Here is a 16,727-nt window from a genome sequence, read left to right on the forward strand (position 1 = left end):
GGGAACTAGATTCCACATGCTGCAACCAAGAGTTCAGACGAATGAAGACCAGGAGGAGGGAGGTCTGGGACTTCTTGGTAACCCTGAGGGATAGGTGAGTGGGTGCTGTTTTATCAAGGTTATGATATGCATATATGCATAATGCACTATTCCAGTTTAGTGGAACACAGAGTTTTTCTCTGTCTGATGATTAAGTATAACCCTTAAGTAAGTAAGTGTTAGTCGCCCAGTCGTGCCCGACTCTTTGCAACCCAATAGACTGCAGCCCACCAGGCTCTTCTGTCCGTGAGATTTTCCAGGCAAGGATACTGGAGTGGGTTACCATTTCCTTCTCCAGGGGATCTTTCAGACCCAGGGATCGAACCCAGGTCTCCTGCACTGCAGGCAGATTCGTTACCGACTGAGCTACAAGGGAAGCTATACCTAACACCTGGGGGAGTGTTCAAGCTCAGGTAGAAAGATAAAACGGGGTGGCTTCACTATGAGCTCTTTAGATTGCTCTGGTTTCATCTCCTAGACTCCACATCTCAGAAAATCAGAAGCAGATTTTCCAGCCTCTGGAAATAACACTTCTTTCTTTGGCCCTCTCACTCCAGCTCAGCTGTCCCCTTTGGCCTCCCACCCTGGAGAGGTTCACCGAGGGGGCACACGCACCCAGGCAGATGGGTGGTTTGCCTGTCCAGCTGCCATCTGCTTTGCAGGTACGGTGCTCGGAGCCACCCTTGAGGGAGAAGCCTTCCTGGCAGGAATAGATGAGCGTGTAGCCCATGGAGGGCAGGTCCAGCGCCCCGACGTTGGCATGGCTTGGTGTCTCTGGCTGCTTGCAGTGGTGGGCTGGATAAGAGGGAAGACATTGCTGGGCAGGGGGAGATTGGGGTCTCCAGGAGGCCTCTCCCCCATGCCCCTGTTTCTCGATGGAACAGCCCCATCCTTTCCCTTATGGGCCCCTTTCATGGCCAGCATCCCCTCCCACACCCCACCCCAGCCTTGATGTCTATGCAAGTGGTCAAGACGGAGATGATGTGGATAATGACTCAGCTGACCCTGAGGGAATCTAGGCACTTTTCCTGAGGGAAAGGGAATAATTACAGTCAAAAGCCCGAAATTTCATCCTGAGGGTGGGCCTTGTCACTGTTGGTACCTACAGCCATGGGAAAGTTCTTTCTTTTTCTTTGCTAAGGCATAGGAATTGCCTTCGAATACCAGAAAGGCATTTGTGAAGAAATATCTTCTGGGGATGGGGGACCCAAGGGATAAGGACTACAAAGAGATCACTACAGTCCCAATGAGAAGCTGTGAGCTCCCTGTCACTCAGAGCATTCAAGCACATCCTGGAGGCCCAGGTCAGGGAGGTTATGAGCTGCTGAGAGGAGTTATCTGGGAGCACTCACGGACACAGTCGGGCGGGGTTCCGCTCCAGGTCAGGTTGGGGAGGCACGTCCTGGAGGTGGAGCCCTGGAGCAGGTAACCTTTCTGACAACGGAAAAGCACGGTGCTTCCAACCTGTGGTGGGATGGAGGGTCCCAGGATCACCTTCTATCCAGTGATGCTTCACACCCATCCCTCGACTGCTTACTTCCCCACCACCCTACTGCTACCCACCCTTCTGCTTCTCTGCCTGATTACATCTTACTTATCCCTTGAGGCAGCTTACATTATGCCTCTTCCACAAGGCTTCCCCCAACTCCCTGGGCCAGGTCAACGCTCTTGTGGGGTATAACTCAGTCTGCTACAATGGACCGAGTACCTGACTCAGAATCAGAAGACCCTGGCTGTGAGCTCTGGCGTCCACTGGCTGCACGAAACTCTCTACATCTCAGCCCCTCTGGAGCAGACTTGGGATGAACAGCCCCGCCACAACTATAGTGGAATGTTGTGACGCACAAATGTGGAGGTGGGTTTGGAAGCATTTTCTAACGTGAAGAACTGTAGGAAGTAGAATATTACTGTGCATGTCTCTTCCCTCCATGAATGTATACATTCTTTTCAGGACATGTCCCCTATAGAATCTAGAGCTGTGCTTTGTAACTATCTCATGAGCAGAATTGCCACCCTCCCTGTCATTTCTCCCCCTGCTTCACCCTCACCCTCCACTAGCCCCTCACTGTCTGACTTGATATTCCCTGCAACCACCAGCTCCATCTCTCATTTCCAACCCACGGGGCACAATGCTGCCAGCTCAGCTTCCTAAAGTGCATCTCGGACCACACTGCTTTCCAGCTCAAAACCCTCACATGTCTCTATGATGCCTGGGAGCAAATCAAACTCAAGGTGAAACTTAACTTCCACGGCCTGCCTCCGTGCCCGCTTTTGTATTTCATCACCTTATTCAACAAATGGCACCTCTCTACACCCAGCTGGGCAAATAAAAACCCTCGGGTCGTTGCTGACTCCTCCCTTTCCTTCAGCCCCTCCATCCAATCCATCAATAAGTCTTCTTGGCTCTACCGACAAAATGCCTCCTGATCCCTTTGACTCTCTCTAGGTCCACTATGCACTCTGTGTCCACTGTCGCTACCCCGCTCAGCTCAGTCCCACTCTCGTCATTCTCTCGAGACGCTGAAGTACTGTCCTTTCTAAGTTCTTCCGTTCCTAACCCCTAATACCTCAGGGTTCTGAGTGATAGTTCAAATGATGGATCACATTAAGTCCCTTTTAAATGGTTTCCCGTGACATGGAGAATAAAATCCAAAATGCTTATCATGGTCTCAAGGCCTGACCTGACCCAGTTCACGCCCTTCTCTTTTTAAAATTTATTAGGTGATATTTGGTGCGTAAGAAGAATATATGGCAAATATATAGACCTGAATCATCACAATAAAATGGACACTTTAAGTGGAGCCCGCTACTCAACTTACGGGCTAGAACAGCATCAATAAGGTTGTAACTATCTGCGTGTTCCTTCTCTGTCATGTTGCTCGGCTCCCTCAGTGATAACCAATCTCTTCAATTTTGTGTTTTTCATTTCCTTGCATCGTTAAAAAGTAATTCTATCACATATGTGCATGCGTGCATGCTAAGTTTCTTCAGTCGTGTCCAACACTGTGACCCCAAGGACCGTAGCCCACCAGGCTCCTCTGTCCACGGGATTCTCCCAGCAAGAAGACTGAAGCAGGTTGCCATGTCTTCCTCCAGGGGATCTTTCCAACCCAGGGATTGAACCCGTGTCTCTTGCCTCTCCTGCATCGGCAGGTGGGTTCTTTACCACTAGCACTATCTGGGAAGCCCGCTATCACACATGCGAACATATATATCTAAACAGAGTCAGTCTTTCTTGGTTTCAATATTCCTTGAAATAGTATCCTTTGACATTCAGTACTCTGTTTCTGAGATTCATCTGTGTTGTGTGGCAATATAGTTCCTTCCTTCTCACTGCTGAGATGAACCACCCTGTAGCCACATCACGATTTTCCTCATCTCCTGGTAACATGTATGAGAGTGTCTCCGGGGTTGGTTTCTATGACTGGGACCTCCGGGTCACAGGATGTGTGAATATTTAACTTCACAGGGCAGTGCCAAGTGAAGTGAAGGAGGTTTTCAGACCCAGGCTAGCACTTGGGCTTCACGTCCTTCTCCTCTCTCGTTAGCCTCTGGACCTGCTGGTGGGCCTGCTTTCTAGTCCTGCAACCTGCGCTGGCCGCCGACTCTGCCAGGTATGCCCATCCTTCTCACCAAGGGCACCACAGTCCAAGTTCAGGAAACCTCTCCCCTCACTATACTTCCTAAAACAGCATCCCCACTTCCCCGCCACAGCCCTGTGTATTGAGCCACGAGCAGTGCTGGCTGGTTGAAGAAATGATCTTGCTTATTTATCGTCACCAGCCCTTAGAGGCACTTGGCTTGTTTTGTTCTCACTGTATTCCTAGTGCCTAGAATAGTTTACGGCATGGACAAAGTCCATGTTGAACATGGACTAAGTGAATAAATGCCACTGCATGGCTAGATCCTGACCTGCCATTTCCGGTGTGGTCTCTCATATTCCCCTGGGCACATCGGGGGCTCCTGTTCATTGTCCTGCCTTGAACATACCCCCTCCTTTCCTGCTTCCTTCTGCTCAGAGGGGCCCATCCAGGTCCAAATCCTTTCCTTTTGAAGCTCCCTCTGAGAAGTGTCCCTGGAGCCTGTATCTGACAGGGATGGGTCTCCCACATGGCACCTGCTTGCTCCGACTGCTGGGTCTGGGCCCCATAGGGTATGGCTTCCCTGGGGACAGGAGGTTTACCTGTCTCACTGTAAATGCCCTGTGCCCATCACATGGGGCTACTGAGCAGTGTCTATGGAGCTACACGTGAATCCTGCTCTTCCACACCAGCTTCTCTGATTGGTGGAAACACCTGCCCATTTCTGTGGGTGGGCGGTGGGGAGAGGGGCTGCCATGCAGCATGGCTTAAAGAGACAGGCTGCTTTCTCTCTTCAGGTTCCCAGTCTCATCCCCCACCCCCCCACCCCCCCACCAGTGCTGTCCTGAGGAAGGCCCCTGGGTCCTCTGAGACTGACAGTGACCGGAAGGGACAGGAGGCACACAGACCTGAGCTTGGTGGACCTCGTTACCTGGTAGCCTTGGGAGTTGTTCTGTATCCCGAACTGCGGCACGCCGGGGTCCACACATGTGGTCAGTGTGGGGTCTGGATTGCAAAAACAAAGAAACAGACCATGGTCACAGAAACCTCTGTGGTCCCTGCACACCCTGAGAAACAGACATGAGAAAGGGGATGGAGGCATGTCCCAGTGGCCCTGCCTTTTGGACTCTCCCCTCGAGTCATCCCCTGGCTGACTGTGATTCCCGGCAGCCTGTGAACGCTGGCTACTTCACATCCTGTTTTAAGGAGCTTGGAGGAGCATTTGCTCTGTTTTGCAGATGAGATAGGGAAGAAAATCCATCATCTTGGGCCCTCAAGAAGGATGTCTGCCAGCAGGGACACCCTGCTCCCGGTCACCTCACCTATGCAGCTGGGCTGAGTGCCACTCCATGTCCCATCTGACTGGCAGAACCTCCGTGGAGAGCCCACCAGCACCAGAGGGGGCTGGCAGGAGAAGGAGACAGACGATCTGTAGGAGAATCCCCGGTCCTCTCTCCTGCCTCGGGCTGGGACGCCAGGGTCTCCGCAGAACACCGCTGGGGAGGTGGGGGAGAGAGGCAGGTCCAAGTCGCTGTCTAGAGCTCAGACTGCGCGCCCCCCTTTTCCGCCACCCACTCACTGGTCTTTGCACTGCTCTCCTCCTGGCTCCCCTTGAACTCTGGCTGTGGAGAAGCCCTGCATCAGCGCTGCACCTGCCTCAGTGCCGCTCTGGGGCTTTCTCTCCTTTCCAGATTCAAATGCTTATTAGTCATCATATCCACGTAAAGGAGTAACATTACAGGAAGTTCAGACCACCGAGTGAAAATAAACTATCACCGACTACCCAAAATGGTTTTGCATTTTTGTGCTCCTTCCCTTCTAGTGTCTGTCCAGCCGTATGGAAACACGTGTGTGCCTGCAAACCCAGTGTCCAGGTGCTGTTGACTTTGCTTTGTTCACTTGCTATTCTGTCAACATATCCTGTTTTTATGACATTATGATCACTTACCGGCTACATAAATCTGCAATGAGATGCTGTACAAAGTGATTATAGCTGATCGCAACTCTCTTCTTAGGCATTTTATATTATTATAAAGTTACATGTGGCTTTTGTTTAACTTGTATTATTTTCTTAGGAGAATTCTCTAGGAGTGAACTTATTATCTTTAAAGGTTTGAGTGTGTTTGCAGCTTTTGACCTGTATTGCCGAATGTCCTTCCAAAGACTGTGCACTCACCCTACAGTAAGCAGGGTCTAAGAGTGTCCATTTCATCTGGATCAGCAGAGAGGATCTTAAAAAACTGACTATGGAAGTCAAAGTTCTCTGTCAAAGTTCCCTAAGACATCACTTCAAGCCTGAGGAACATTCTTTGTGCTATGCGTGTGTGTGTATGTGTGTGTGGACACAGAGTCAAGAGGTTGGAAATCAGATGCAAAAATCAAATGGAAGCCTGGTCCTGGAATTTGGGGAGCCTGGATGGACCAATCAGAAGTCCATGAAAGGCTGAGCTGATCAAAAATCCCCACATTCAGGAAGTAGCAACTCTTGGATGACAAAGAAAGAGCAGCTCAGTTCTGCTAAGAAGCACTGTGATGCCAACTAAAATCTTAGCTTAGATACCTTAAAATCTTAGACATCTTTTAAAATTTCTCAGGTTGGTAAATATTAATAATATTGGCCAAATCAATTGTTTATGAGGGTGTGAGTCAAGAAATATTCTCATCAACTTCAGGTGGGAGTGTACATAGGAGTACTTTTTCTAGAAGACACTCTGGCAACATGTATCAAGAAGTGTAGTGTGCTGGGTGGCCCAGCATCCTCACTCCTAGGGCTTCACCGCAAGGGTAAAGAAATGTTCCTTTTGAAGCTGTTTATTGCAGAACTGTTTGTAACATGGTTAAACTGGAGAGATCCAAATTTATCACTGGTAGGTGAAGATTAAAATGGTGTGGCATCTATAATAGAGGAATTCTTTTTAAAACCATTAAAAAAGATGATGTATAGATTAGTACATATTGACAGAGCAAGGAGCTGATGGCCTGTCAGTGAATACAAGTTGTGAACAACATGATTTATAGAAAATTGTGTATATACTGCTATACATGCAAAAATGCTTAGTGATAGTGTGGAAGTGTAATGACAAGCCTAACTGGTTATCTTTGGGAAGTGAGGGTTCAGATGATTATTTCATTCTTCTTTATATCTTCAGATTTGGGACATTTTTAGAAATGATAACCATGATTCATTGTTTAAAAGCAATTCAGCTATTTCCCAAGAAAATGCAAGGTGTCCAGACTGAACCAGGAGACTTGCTATCCTCCTCATGTTTCCTGGAAGGAATGTCAAAGCCTAAAGGCTTAACCATAAACCTCATGCTGCCTTTCCTGGTCAAGTTTTACTGGCCTTCATCTCTGCTGCAATTTCCCAAACTGAAGTAAAGTTTCAGAGGTCCCCAAACAGTGTCGTGGGTTATGTCGACAGTTTTCTGCAGCATTAGATAAATGCCGAGCAGAAAGAAAAAATAGGTCCTACCATCTGTCCAAAGCATGGGCACGGAGAAAACCTTCCAGAGCCCAATTATGGGGTAAGACATGAATAAATGACCTGGAATCTCCTTCTCTGGGGGATGTGGTAAGAAATGAGCCCTGGAAAGGACTTGGGGCTCTTCAAGACATAATCAGGGCAGGTAGATAAGAAATGATCCTCTCACTGGAAAATCACAAGTGTCCCAGGGCAGGGTCTCATCCTTGAAGTCAGGCATGTTTCTAGCACTGCCCCACCTGCCCACCTCCGACTCCATCTTTGGGTTCTATCCCATCCAGTTAACAGCTTTTCCAGTTAAGAAGCATCTCCCGTATCTGGTTTAATTTCCCTCCGCTGTGACGCCACCCAGTGACCGAAGCCAGGGCTCAATGAAGATACTCTCACATTCTTCCTTTAAGATCCCTTCCTTTCTTAATGGTGGTCTTTGACAAAGCTCCCTGATTTGGAGAGGGGAGCCTCGTTCTAGGCCTTCCAGCAGCAGAGTTCTGAGCGGGGAAGGAGAGGAGCCAGCACATGGGTGCCCTGGAGGCCCCCTGTGAGTGACTTACGGAAACACTGAGGCAGCTCTCCGGTCCAGGACCCATTTCCCTCGCAGGTGAGCACTGCAGGCAGGGAGAGCTGGTACCCCTCCAGGCAGGCGTACGTCACGCTTGAGCCCCACATGAAGTCGGATCCCACCACTTTCCCGTTGGGGATGAGTTGAGGCGGCTTGCACATGATAGCTGGGGGAGACCAAGGTAGGCGGAGTGCTGGGGCTGCCCTGGGGAACCAGGGCTGCCGTCGGCACTGAGGCAACTGGGCTGCCGGGAGCCCGGGCTAAGTGAGAGCAATCAGGAGCCACCCCTCTTCCCTTGGGAGCTCGGTCTCGTTGCACCTTCCAACCACGCACTCTTTCCTGCATCCTGTCCTCCAGGTTCAAGGCCCAGGACCTTCCCACTGCCTCCCTGTAGATGTTCAGGGACCACTCCTCACCTCACACACCCCCAGATAAGACGTAAGGGCTCTGCTTCATCACCCCCTCCCTTCTGGGTATTCAAGGCTTTTGTACCTGCTCCAGCCCTGTGTCCACACATCTGTAGCCCTCAGACACACCTTTGCAGACCGGCTTGGTGCCATTCCACGTCCGGTCCTTGGTGCAGCTCAGCACGGACACCCTGTGCGACTCCATCGTGTAGCCAGGGACGCACTGGTAGGTGACAGTTCTGTTGTACCTGAAGTCACTGCCCAACCGGAGGCCGTTGGCTGGAACCCCAGGGTCGCCGCAGTTTATGACTAGGGGATGGAGACAGAGCCCCGTTCACTCCCAGCATAGACTCCTTCCTCCTTAGCATCCCAACACCATCCCGATCGCTCCCCACACGTTTGGGAAGGAAAACTGTCAGAGAAGGGATGTCGCATCTCCCCCCAGGTTCCCAGTTGGGGTGCCGTTCATTCTAACTCCCCGTAGCCAAGTCTCCCTGCAAAGGCTGTCCTACACCCCTGTCCTTGCCGCACCATCCTTACACACCCCAGCAACTTGGGCTGGGAAACCCGTCTTGTTCATGTAAGGCCCACTCCTCTAAGAGAAATATTCAGGGGGCTCCCTTCGTAAATGAGGCTGGGGACCAGAGGGAGGGAGGTTTCCAGGTTGAAGAGCCTAAGATGTGTTGATGGACCACATGGTGGACCTAAGGTGTGTTGATAAGACAATTTGTCTGCTGGGAAGGGCCTCTTACTGACTGCCCTTCTGCCCAGGAGGCCTCCGTGGGCTCAGTGGACTAGGAGCAGGGCCTTGTGACTGATGCAGTGGTTATTCCTGTGTTACGGTTTCAAGTGAGGGTGGGGACTGGTGAGCTCTGACCTCGGAACAACAGTGAAGCTGACAGGGGATTTCAGATGGAGCCTGGATGCACAGCTAGGACTCTGAAAGGGAGAATGTTGTATAGGATTCCCTTTTATAATCACTTCCTTCCATCTGGGCCCCATAGCGATTTGCTTTTCAAGGAAAAGGGTCTAGAGTTGCTTTTAAGAGAAGCAAGAAAGAGGAGCCAGGCTGGGGTGGGGATGGATTGAAGGGAGAAACGGAGCTAACAAAGATGACAGATGGCAGCAGCTTTAAGGTAGAAAGAGAATCAGGCTCAGCACTGGGGGTTTGCCCTAAAAGAGAAAAAGAAAGCCCCAGGAACTGCTAGAGCCTGGAAAATAGCAATGACATATTTTGAAGCTTTCTTGAGCCTCATCTGTCTCATATGGGAAAGTAGAGCTAATAGTGGCTCAGCTGGTAAAGAATCTGCTTGCAGTGTGGGAGACCTGGGTTCGATTCCTAGGTTGGGAAGATCCCCTGGAGAAAGGAAAGGCTACTCACTCCAGTATTCTGGCCTGGAGAATCCCATGGACTATGTAGTCCATGGGGTCGCAAAGAGTTGGACACGTCGGAGTGACTTTCACTTTCCTACTTTCACAGGGAGGGGATTGTGGTGAGCATCAAAAGATCCGAAAACAAAGCACTTTGCTCAGTGGCAGTCCCACAGAACGTGCTCAGTAAATGGAGGCGACTTGTATGATCCTCATTCAGGGTCAAGTCCCTCAACGCCAGCCAGTCTTCCCAATCTCTAGCAGACAGCCTTCTCCTCTGGCGTGGAGGAGCCCCACTGCCATGGAGCCCAGAGGCTCTCACCTGTGCACTCTGGATCACTGCCCGTCCAGGTGCCATTGACCGAGCAGTGCCGGCTAAGTAGGCCTGTGGCATAGTAGCCTTCCCGACACTCATAGACGATGGAGCTGGAGAAAACCAGGCCGTCACTGAACAGGACTCTGGCATTGCTTGGAGTCCCAGGATTCCCGCAAGAGATCACTAGGAAGCCAAAAGAACACATTACTCATCAGAACAAGGGCAGGCATCCCCCGGGGTTAGTCTAAGTCCTGCCCAGAGTGGAGGCCACAGGTTACATCAGGAGCCTGTGATTGAAAGCATCCCTCTTGGGATGCTCCCGTGTCTGATCATCTTACCCTCAGAAGGGGGGCAGAGACCTGGAGGGATTTTTTTTAAGATTTCTAAAAATTAAAGACCATGTCTGTTTTGTTATCACACCTAAAATTTTAAACGATTCCTTCATATCACCAAATAGCCAAGCAGTGCTTAGTTTTCCTCAAGACTCTGTCTGTATCTCTTTTTTAAGAGTTGATTTGTTTGAATCATGAAGGTCCATGCATGACATTTGATTGGCATGTCTCTAAGACTCTCTGAATCCAGAGGTTACTGGATTACCCTCTCCTATAATTTATCTGTCACAGAAATCAGGGCATTTAACTGGTAGAACTTCCCACTTCCTGGAGTTTACTAACGTGGAGAACGAGGCACTGTTCAGTATGCTCCTCTGTCATTACCACAGTCAAGTTCTACTTCTTGACAAAGGTACTTGGCACGTGGTTTTGTGTTTTTCTTATCACATCACATTAGAGGCACAGAATGTCTGGTTGCCTCCTTGTTAGTGATGCTGAGGATGCTCAGTGGGTCACGTCTGCCTGCCTTATCTGGCATTATTAAGCTCTTATTAGTTGCCATTTAATGGTTTCAATAGAAAGTAAATATAGTTGACCAGATTCATTAGGGGATAGAAATGGAAACTGGAGCCTATTATACAGAGTGAAGTAAGCCAGAAAGAAAAACACCAATACAGTATACTAATGCATATATATGGAATTTGGAAAGATGGTAATGATAACCCTGTATGCGAGACAGCAAAAGAGACACAGATATATAGAACAGTCTTTTGGACTCTGTGGCGAGGGGGGCGGGGATGATTTGGGAGAATGGCATTGAAACATGTATAATATCATATAAGAAACAAATCGCCAGTCCAGGTTCCATGCAGGATACAGGATGCTTGGGGCTGGTGCACTGGGATGACCCAGAGGGATGGTACGGGGAGGGAGGTGGGAGGGGGGTTCAGGATGGGAAACACATGTACACCCGTGGCAGATGCATGTTGATGTATGGCAAAACCAATACAATATTGTAAAGTAATTAGCCTCCAATTAAAATAAATAAATTTAAATTAAAAAAAAGAAATGGTATAATTTTAATTCTATAATTCTTTTTAAATTAAAAAATTTTAAATTATTTTTTTAACTTTTTATTTTATATTGGAGTATAGTTGATTGTCAATGTTGTGAGAGTTTCAGGTGTAAAGCACAGTTATTCAGTTATTTATACACATGTATCTATTCTTTTTCAAGTTTTTTCCCACTTAGGTTGCCACATAATATTGAGCAGAGTTTCCTGTGCTATACAGTAGATCCCTGTTGATCAATTCCACAATTCTTTCTGCTTTAGCTCGGGTTCTTTAATAAAGAACTTGCCCATCATCAAATATTTGCTTACCCTGAAATAGAGTTCACACAGGAAGGTTGGACTAATGCTTGATTTAAAAAAAAAAAAATCATATATGAGGCTAATTAGATGGTTCCCTAGCAAGCTCCAAAGGACAATCATTTAAATTCACAGATTTAAGTTTATTTGTTATGTTGCCTTCTGTTGTCACTTTTATTTTTATTGACATTCAAATTATTCCATCTCTGACTAATGGAAACCCTGTCAAGTTGGCTCCTGAGTTCCTCTGACATGACCCAGTTGTGTTTGGCAGATTCCTTGCTGGAGTGACAGAGTTTCCATGTTAATTTTGTGTGTTTCCTGCCCCAGTCCTGGAATCAGCCATTTCCCTAAACAGCTCTGGTTCCTTTTAATGGACAATGGGTTTAAAACCTACAGTCTGGGCATTAAGGGTACTCATTGCTATGGAGCTGGTCATTGATTCTAGACTTTTAGATTGGGAAAATAACTTTTCAAACTGAAAATACATTATGAGTTTATACTGATATTACAAAGCCAAGTTTAGAATTAAGAATTTTTCCTTAACTTTTTCATCTTTCATTTTAAAATCTTGGTTCTTAATGACAATAAATAATTTTAACTTGCTTTATCCATATAGAGTATGGTATTATATATGTAATAGTTTCAGAATTTTCACTCCAATTTGACCACCAGCAATATGATTGCTAAAACCATACAGTTTTAGAACCAGTTTAAGATTTCATTGCAGTTCTTTGTCCTTAGGATATATATACCATATTCAAATTTCATTTTTTCAAGTCAACTGAAATAATTCTCTGGGTTATTAAATCACCAGCTTGACACATAGTTAAGTTCATTTGTTTCCATTTTGATTTTTGATAGAGATTACTTGTTTCTAATTTTTCATTTAATTTTATTTTGTAAGTATTTATGACATTTACATGGTCCCAAAGTCCCAAAATTATCCCCAAATGACAAGAATCATTTTGTAGATCAGATAGGCCCTAATACCCATCCACTCAACAAGTATTTGTGCTCCCTAGGTACCAGAAATGCAGTGATGACCGAGCCATGACCCCTGCCTTTGAGAAGCCCAGTCTATCTTAAGAATCTACCTATAAACAGATGAATTAAAATATGATGTGACAAGTGCTACACTTGAAGGAAAAAAGCACTAAGAAGTGAGTGGCTTACTGCGGCTGGAGATAAGAATTTGAGTAGAACCTTGAAAGGTAACTGGGAGCTTATCAAGGGAAGTCAGTAAGAGTTGTGTACATGTTACACACACACACACACAACAGTCATTCAACAAATACTTGCTTCCAGGCTGAAACTCTTAGCCACCTACTTTCTGTTCCCTGAACCCTCCTGACATGGTGACTGACTCCATCCTGGGGTCTGGGTGGCAAGAAAGGGAACCTGGTCACAGTGGATATGTGAGAATATGGTAAATTCTTTCCTTGCCAATACACTCGTGACCACAAGCTTACTATGCCTCTTACCATGCCTATAAAATCCTGTAAAAACTAACTTTGCACCCCCAGAAAGGCAGGACTTTGGACAGACAAGTGGGAGAGGGCACTGACCCCACCTGTGTCATTTCCTGGGCAGGTGTCCCCGAACATGGGCCAGAGCATCTCCCCTGCAGGACCATGCTGCGATCTCAAGTCCATGCAGCCCATCCTCTAACCACTGCCGTTTATTTCTTTAGCTCACTCCCTCTGGAATTTGTTTCCTGGTGATTGGGACCTATAATTCAATGATCTTGTCACCTTTTCATAGCCTCTTACTCCACCATGAACCTATTCCCTCCTTCCCCAGCCTAGATGCTAACATCTGTGGCAATCACTGCTTTGTATCTACCCTTATCTCCCTTGCCACTTTCTTTATGCCTTAGTCACCTATGCTTAATTACTGGTTACCTAGTAAAACCCTAATTACACGTAATGCTTCACCTACCCTGTGTCTGAGACTATGTAGCAAAATGTGCTTGAACAAAAACCCAGACTAACGCTGACTGTCACTTTAAGTTAATGGCTCTTACCTTAATGAGCCCTTGGTGCTGCCGCCTGGTAATTATATATTTCCCTGTTTCTCTATTCCATTCCCACTTCCCCCTTGCTAGATGATGACTGTATAGTGTGTCTTTCCTCTTCCCCCACTGAGGCCATCCCAGGAACCATCATTAAGGGCTTATATTACTTTTAAAGTGATTTGTAAAATTGGATTTTGTATTTTTTTTTGGCACTTTGGATGTTTGTTTAATCTTAAACTGTAAGCTCCAGAGGGGAAGGTGTGTCTGGCTCGGCTACCATTGTGTCTCTAGTATCATTTGGCACATGGTTGTTGAATGAAGCTATATGGAAACAAGTGAACAAATCTGCAAAACTTGGTTTATCTTGGTATCTTCCCTTCTGAGGTTAGGGTGGGGAATATGTTTGCCCTTGGATTACTAATGAGATGAACGTGAACTCTCTGTTGATGTCCACTCTCCACCTGGCTAAGGGTTTAAATGGAGCCTTTGATTTTATCTGTGCGGGTGAGGGCAGGCAGTAGGGAGTAGGAAAACAGGGGAAGACCTTGGGGCAGGCAAAGGGGAGAAGCAGAATGGTCACATACATTACCTCCACACTCAGGCTGCACGCCGCTCCACGAGCCGTTGGCTTGGCAAGTTCGCTCTGAGGACCCTCGGAGCACGTGGCCAGCTTCACAGCTGAAGCGCATTAGGCTGCCCGGGGCAAAGCTGTCCCCCAGACGGATGCCGTGGGCTGGGATGCCAGGGTCACCACAGACTCCTATGCTGGCTCCTATGGACCAGAACCAAAAAACCCCATTGCTTTTAGCAGGGAAGGAAAGAGAGTGGCAGAGTGGGAGAAAGATGTTGGAGCTCTGTTATGGGGAAGCAGTGCGCCCTAAGAAAGAGGGCAGTGGAACCGTGTGTGTGCCTGAGTCACCGGAGCAGGCTCCTGTCTGAGTACTCAGTGGCCAAATGACACATAGATCTGAGGTCACGCTTGAGGCCCTGGGGCCCGAACCACACGGGGGGAAAGAAGGAAGAGGGAAGCCTTTGTGGAAGAAGTCCTGCCTCCATTCTTGGCTGGCGCCAGTGTGGTCCAAGCTGACCTTCTCCCCTTCACCTCTTCTCCACCATCTGCTGATCCGGTACCCTCTCCATTCCCTGTTCCACTGTCTTAGCTCAGATGCTCAACATCTCTTGCCTGAACTTTACTGCAGGAGCCTTGTAACTAATATCCCCTTCTCTTAAACTCTCCCTCTAATCCATCCTCACTTTCTCTTTAAATCTTAACAATGAACAACCACAACTATTTGATTTTTGTTCTCTCCTGTGGAAACACCTCCTCTGGCTTCCCACTGCCGAGAGAATAAAGTTCAAACTTCGAGCAGAGTTGTTGCTCAATAGTCAAGCTTGAATTTCGATCCTGGGCCTTTACCTGAGGCTTTCTTATTCACAGATTATGCTCTGGATTAAACATTTTCGATCTGTCATTTCATTCTTTCTTTGCCCTCTGCCTCCTGCCACATTTCTGCAGGTGAGCTCTGGATTAAACATTTTCGATCTCTCATTTCATTCTTTCTTTGCCCTCTGCCTCCTGCCACATTTCTGCATTTACCTGATTTGTGATCTTGTGCAAACCCACCCAAGAGAGTTTTAAAGACCCAAGAGATGAAGGAAGGTAGAGAACAGGAGATAAAGCTATCTACTATCTGTGGGAGCCAGCGCATCTCAGGATGCGGAGATTCATGGGAGACACCACTAGTTCAGACTTGGTCATGGTGAGCTTGAGGAAGGAGAAAGAAAATTGAGAGCTAAATGGCAACTGCATGAGAAGATAGTTTCCAAGTGATGTGGAGTGTATCTCCTCATGAATCCACATATGTAGGCATCAAAGAAACATCTGAATGACCAGTTTGGGGCTTCCCTGGTGGCTCAGCGGTAAAGAATCCGCTTGTCAATGCAGGAGACGTGGGTTCAACTTCTTGGTCAGGAAGATCCCCTAGAGAAAAGAATGGCAATCCATTCCAGTATTCTTGCCTGGGAAATCCGGAGGTGCCTGGTGGGTTACAGTCCACAGGGTTGCAATGAGTTAGACATGACTTAGTGACTAAAGAACAACTGCAAAGACCACATTTGGTTAGTTGGTATAAATAAATGCTTAAGCCATGTACCTCGTCATCTACTGTTGATGTATGTGCCTCTCAGTTTTGGGATTATTTCCTTTCCTAGTCTAGTTTCAGAATATAAGTATTCTCATAACCCCATGTTCCCCATTCTACTGCCTACCAAGGAAGGGGGATTCACTCAGCCTTTCAAAAATATGAGAAAAGAGAGCCCCTCATATTTGGCCAGGTTTTCTTATCTTTTGACATTTTCCAGATGTAGTTCATGCAACAGGCTGTACCGGGTCCGCTTGAAGGCAATCCTGACAGTGAATCGCTCTGACTCCCCCACTGGCTAGCTGGCCTCAGCTGGAGCCAGCTCTATGTACAACAGGCCCAGGGTGGATTCTCCAGTCCTGGGCATCATCTGACAGAACAGCCTCCTCTGAAGTGTTCAGCCTCTGTTTCAACAATATAAGGAAGTCTGGCATAGAATACTGCACTATGGGGGCAGGAGGCAACTGTTGACTCTTTACTGAAGAGGTACATCAGCAAGATGATGACGCTGCAGAGACGGGCAGTTAACTTCCTGCAGTGTGTCTCAGATGCCAGGAATCTCGGCAAGTCCTTGATGGCCCAGAGACTTACGACTTCTGTTTTGCATCATCTGGGTGCACTGACTGAACTGAATGAGGCTCAAAATTTTGACCTTGGAACTCCTGAATGTGTGTGTGTGTGTGTTTAGGACTGGCAGGAGATGCTGCTGCAAAAGGTATCTGTAAGTTTCAGGACTGGAAGAACTACAGTCTGCTCACTAGGGCACATCTAGCGTTACTTCCTTATCACCTATTCTTGTCATCTCTCACTTTCTTATCTAAGGTATTTAAGATTCATTCATTCCTCAGCCTCAGTACTTATAGAATAACTTCTAATCCTGTCCTCAGAGGTCTCCAGGAAAGAAAGGTCTGTCTGTGATTCTGGTCTCCTAAGAGTCTGTCATCCTTGAGGAAGACATGGGAAATGGAGATTGCAAACTGTTCTTCAGAATGTTCAGGATCAGAGATCAAACAGCTTCATGAAACACATTCCCCAATGAGTGGGGTTCGTGTTTTCTGAAGGTTCCTTTCTTGCTTCTTACTTTTTCATGTCCCCAGGTGTCAGCCTGTTTCCA

At 47.4% G+C, this 16,727-nt stretch overlaps 1 protein-coding gene across 2 annotated transcripts in view; it reads right to left on the bottom strand.

Annotated features, from left to right (window-relative positions):
- Positions 1-16,727, bottom strand: part of CSMD2 (CUB and Sushi multiple domains 2) — a 693,739-nt gene that overhangs the window by 12,577 nt on the left and 664,435 nt on the right. For both annotated transcript variants that reach the window (XM_086378081.1, XM_086378078.1), the window contains exons 57-64: positions 14,062-14,244; positions 9,761-9,937; positions 8,197-8,376; positions 7,653-7,826; positions 4,943-5,116; positions 4,552-4,625; positions 1,392-1,503; positions 655-834 (exon numbers count right to left, since the gene is read on the bottom strand). In XM_086378081.1, coding sequence (XP_086234207.1) covers positions 655-834; positions 1,392-1,503; positions 4,552-4,625; positions 4,943-5,116; positions 7,653-7,826; positions 8,197-8,376; positions 9,761-9,937; positions 14,062-14,244 — 1,254 coding nt within the window. The remainder of the gene's footprint in view (positions 1-654; positions 835-1,391; positions 1,504-4,551; positions 4,626-4,942; positions 5,117-7,652; positions 7,827-8,196; positions 8,377-9,760; positions 9,938-14,061; positions 14,245-16,727) is intronic.

This window comes from Bos grunniens, chromosome 3 (genome assembly GCF_055505025.1).
Source record: "Bos grunniens cultivar Pamir isolate PY7600 chromosome 3, Bosgru_T2T1.0, whole genome shotgun sequence".
Taxonomy (NCBI): domain Eukaryota; kingdom Metazoa; phylum Chordata; class Mammalia; order Artiodactyla; family Bovidae; genus Bos; species Bos grunniens.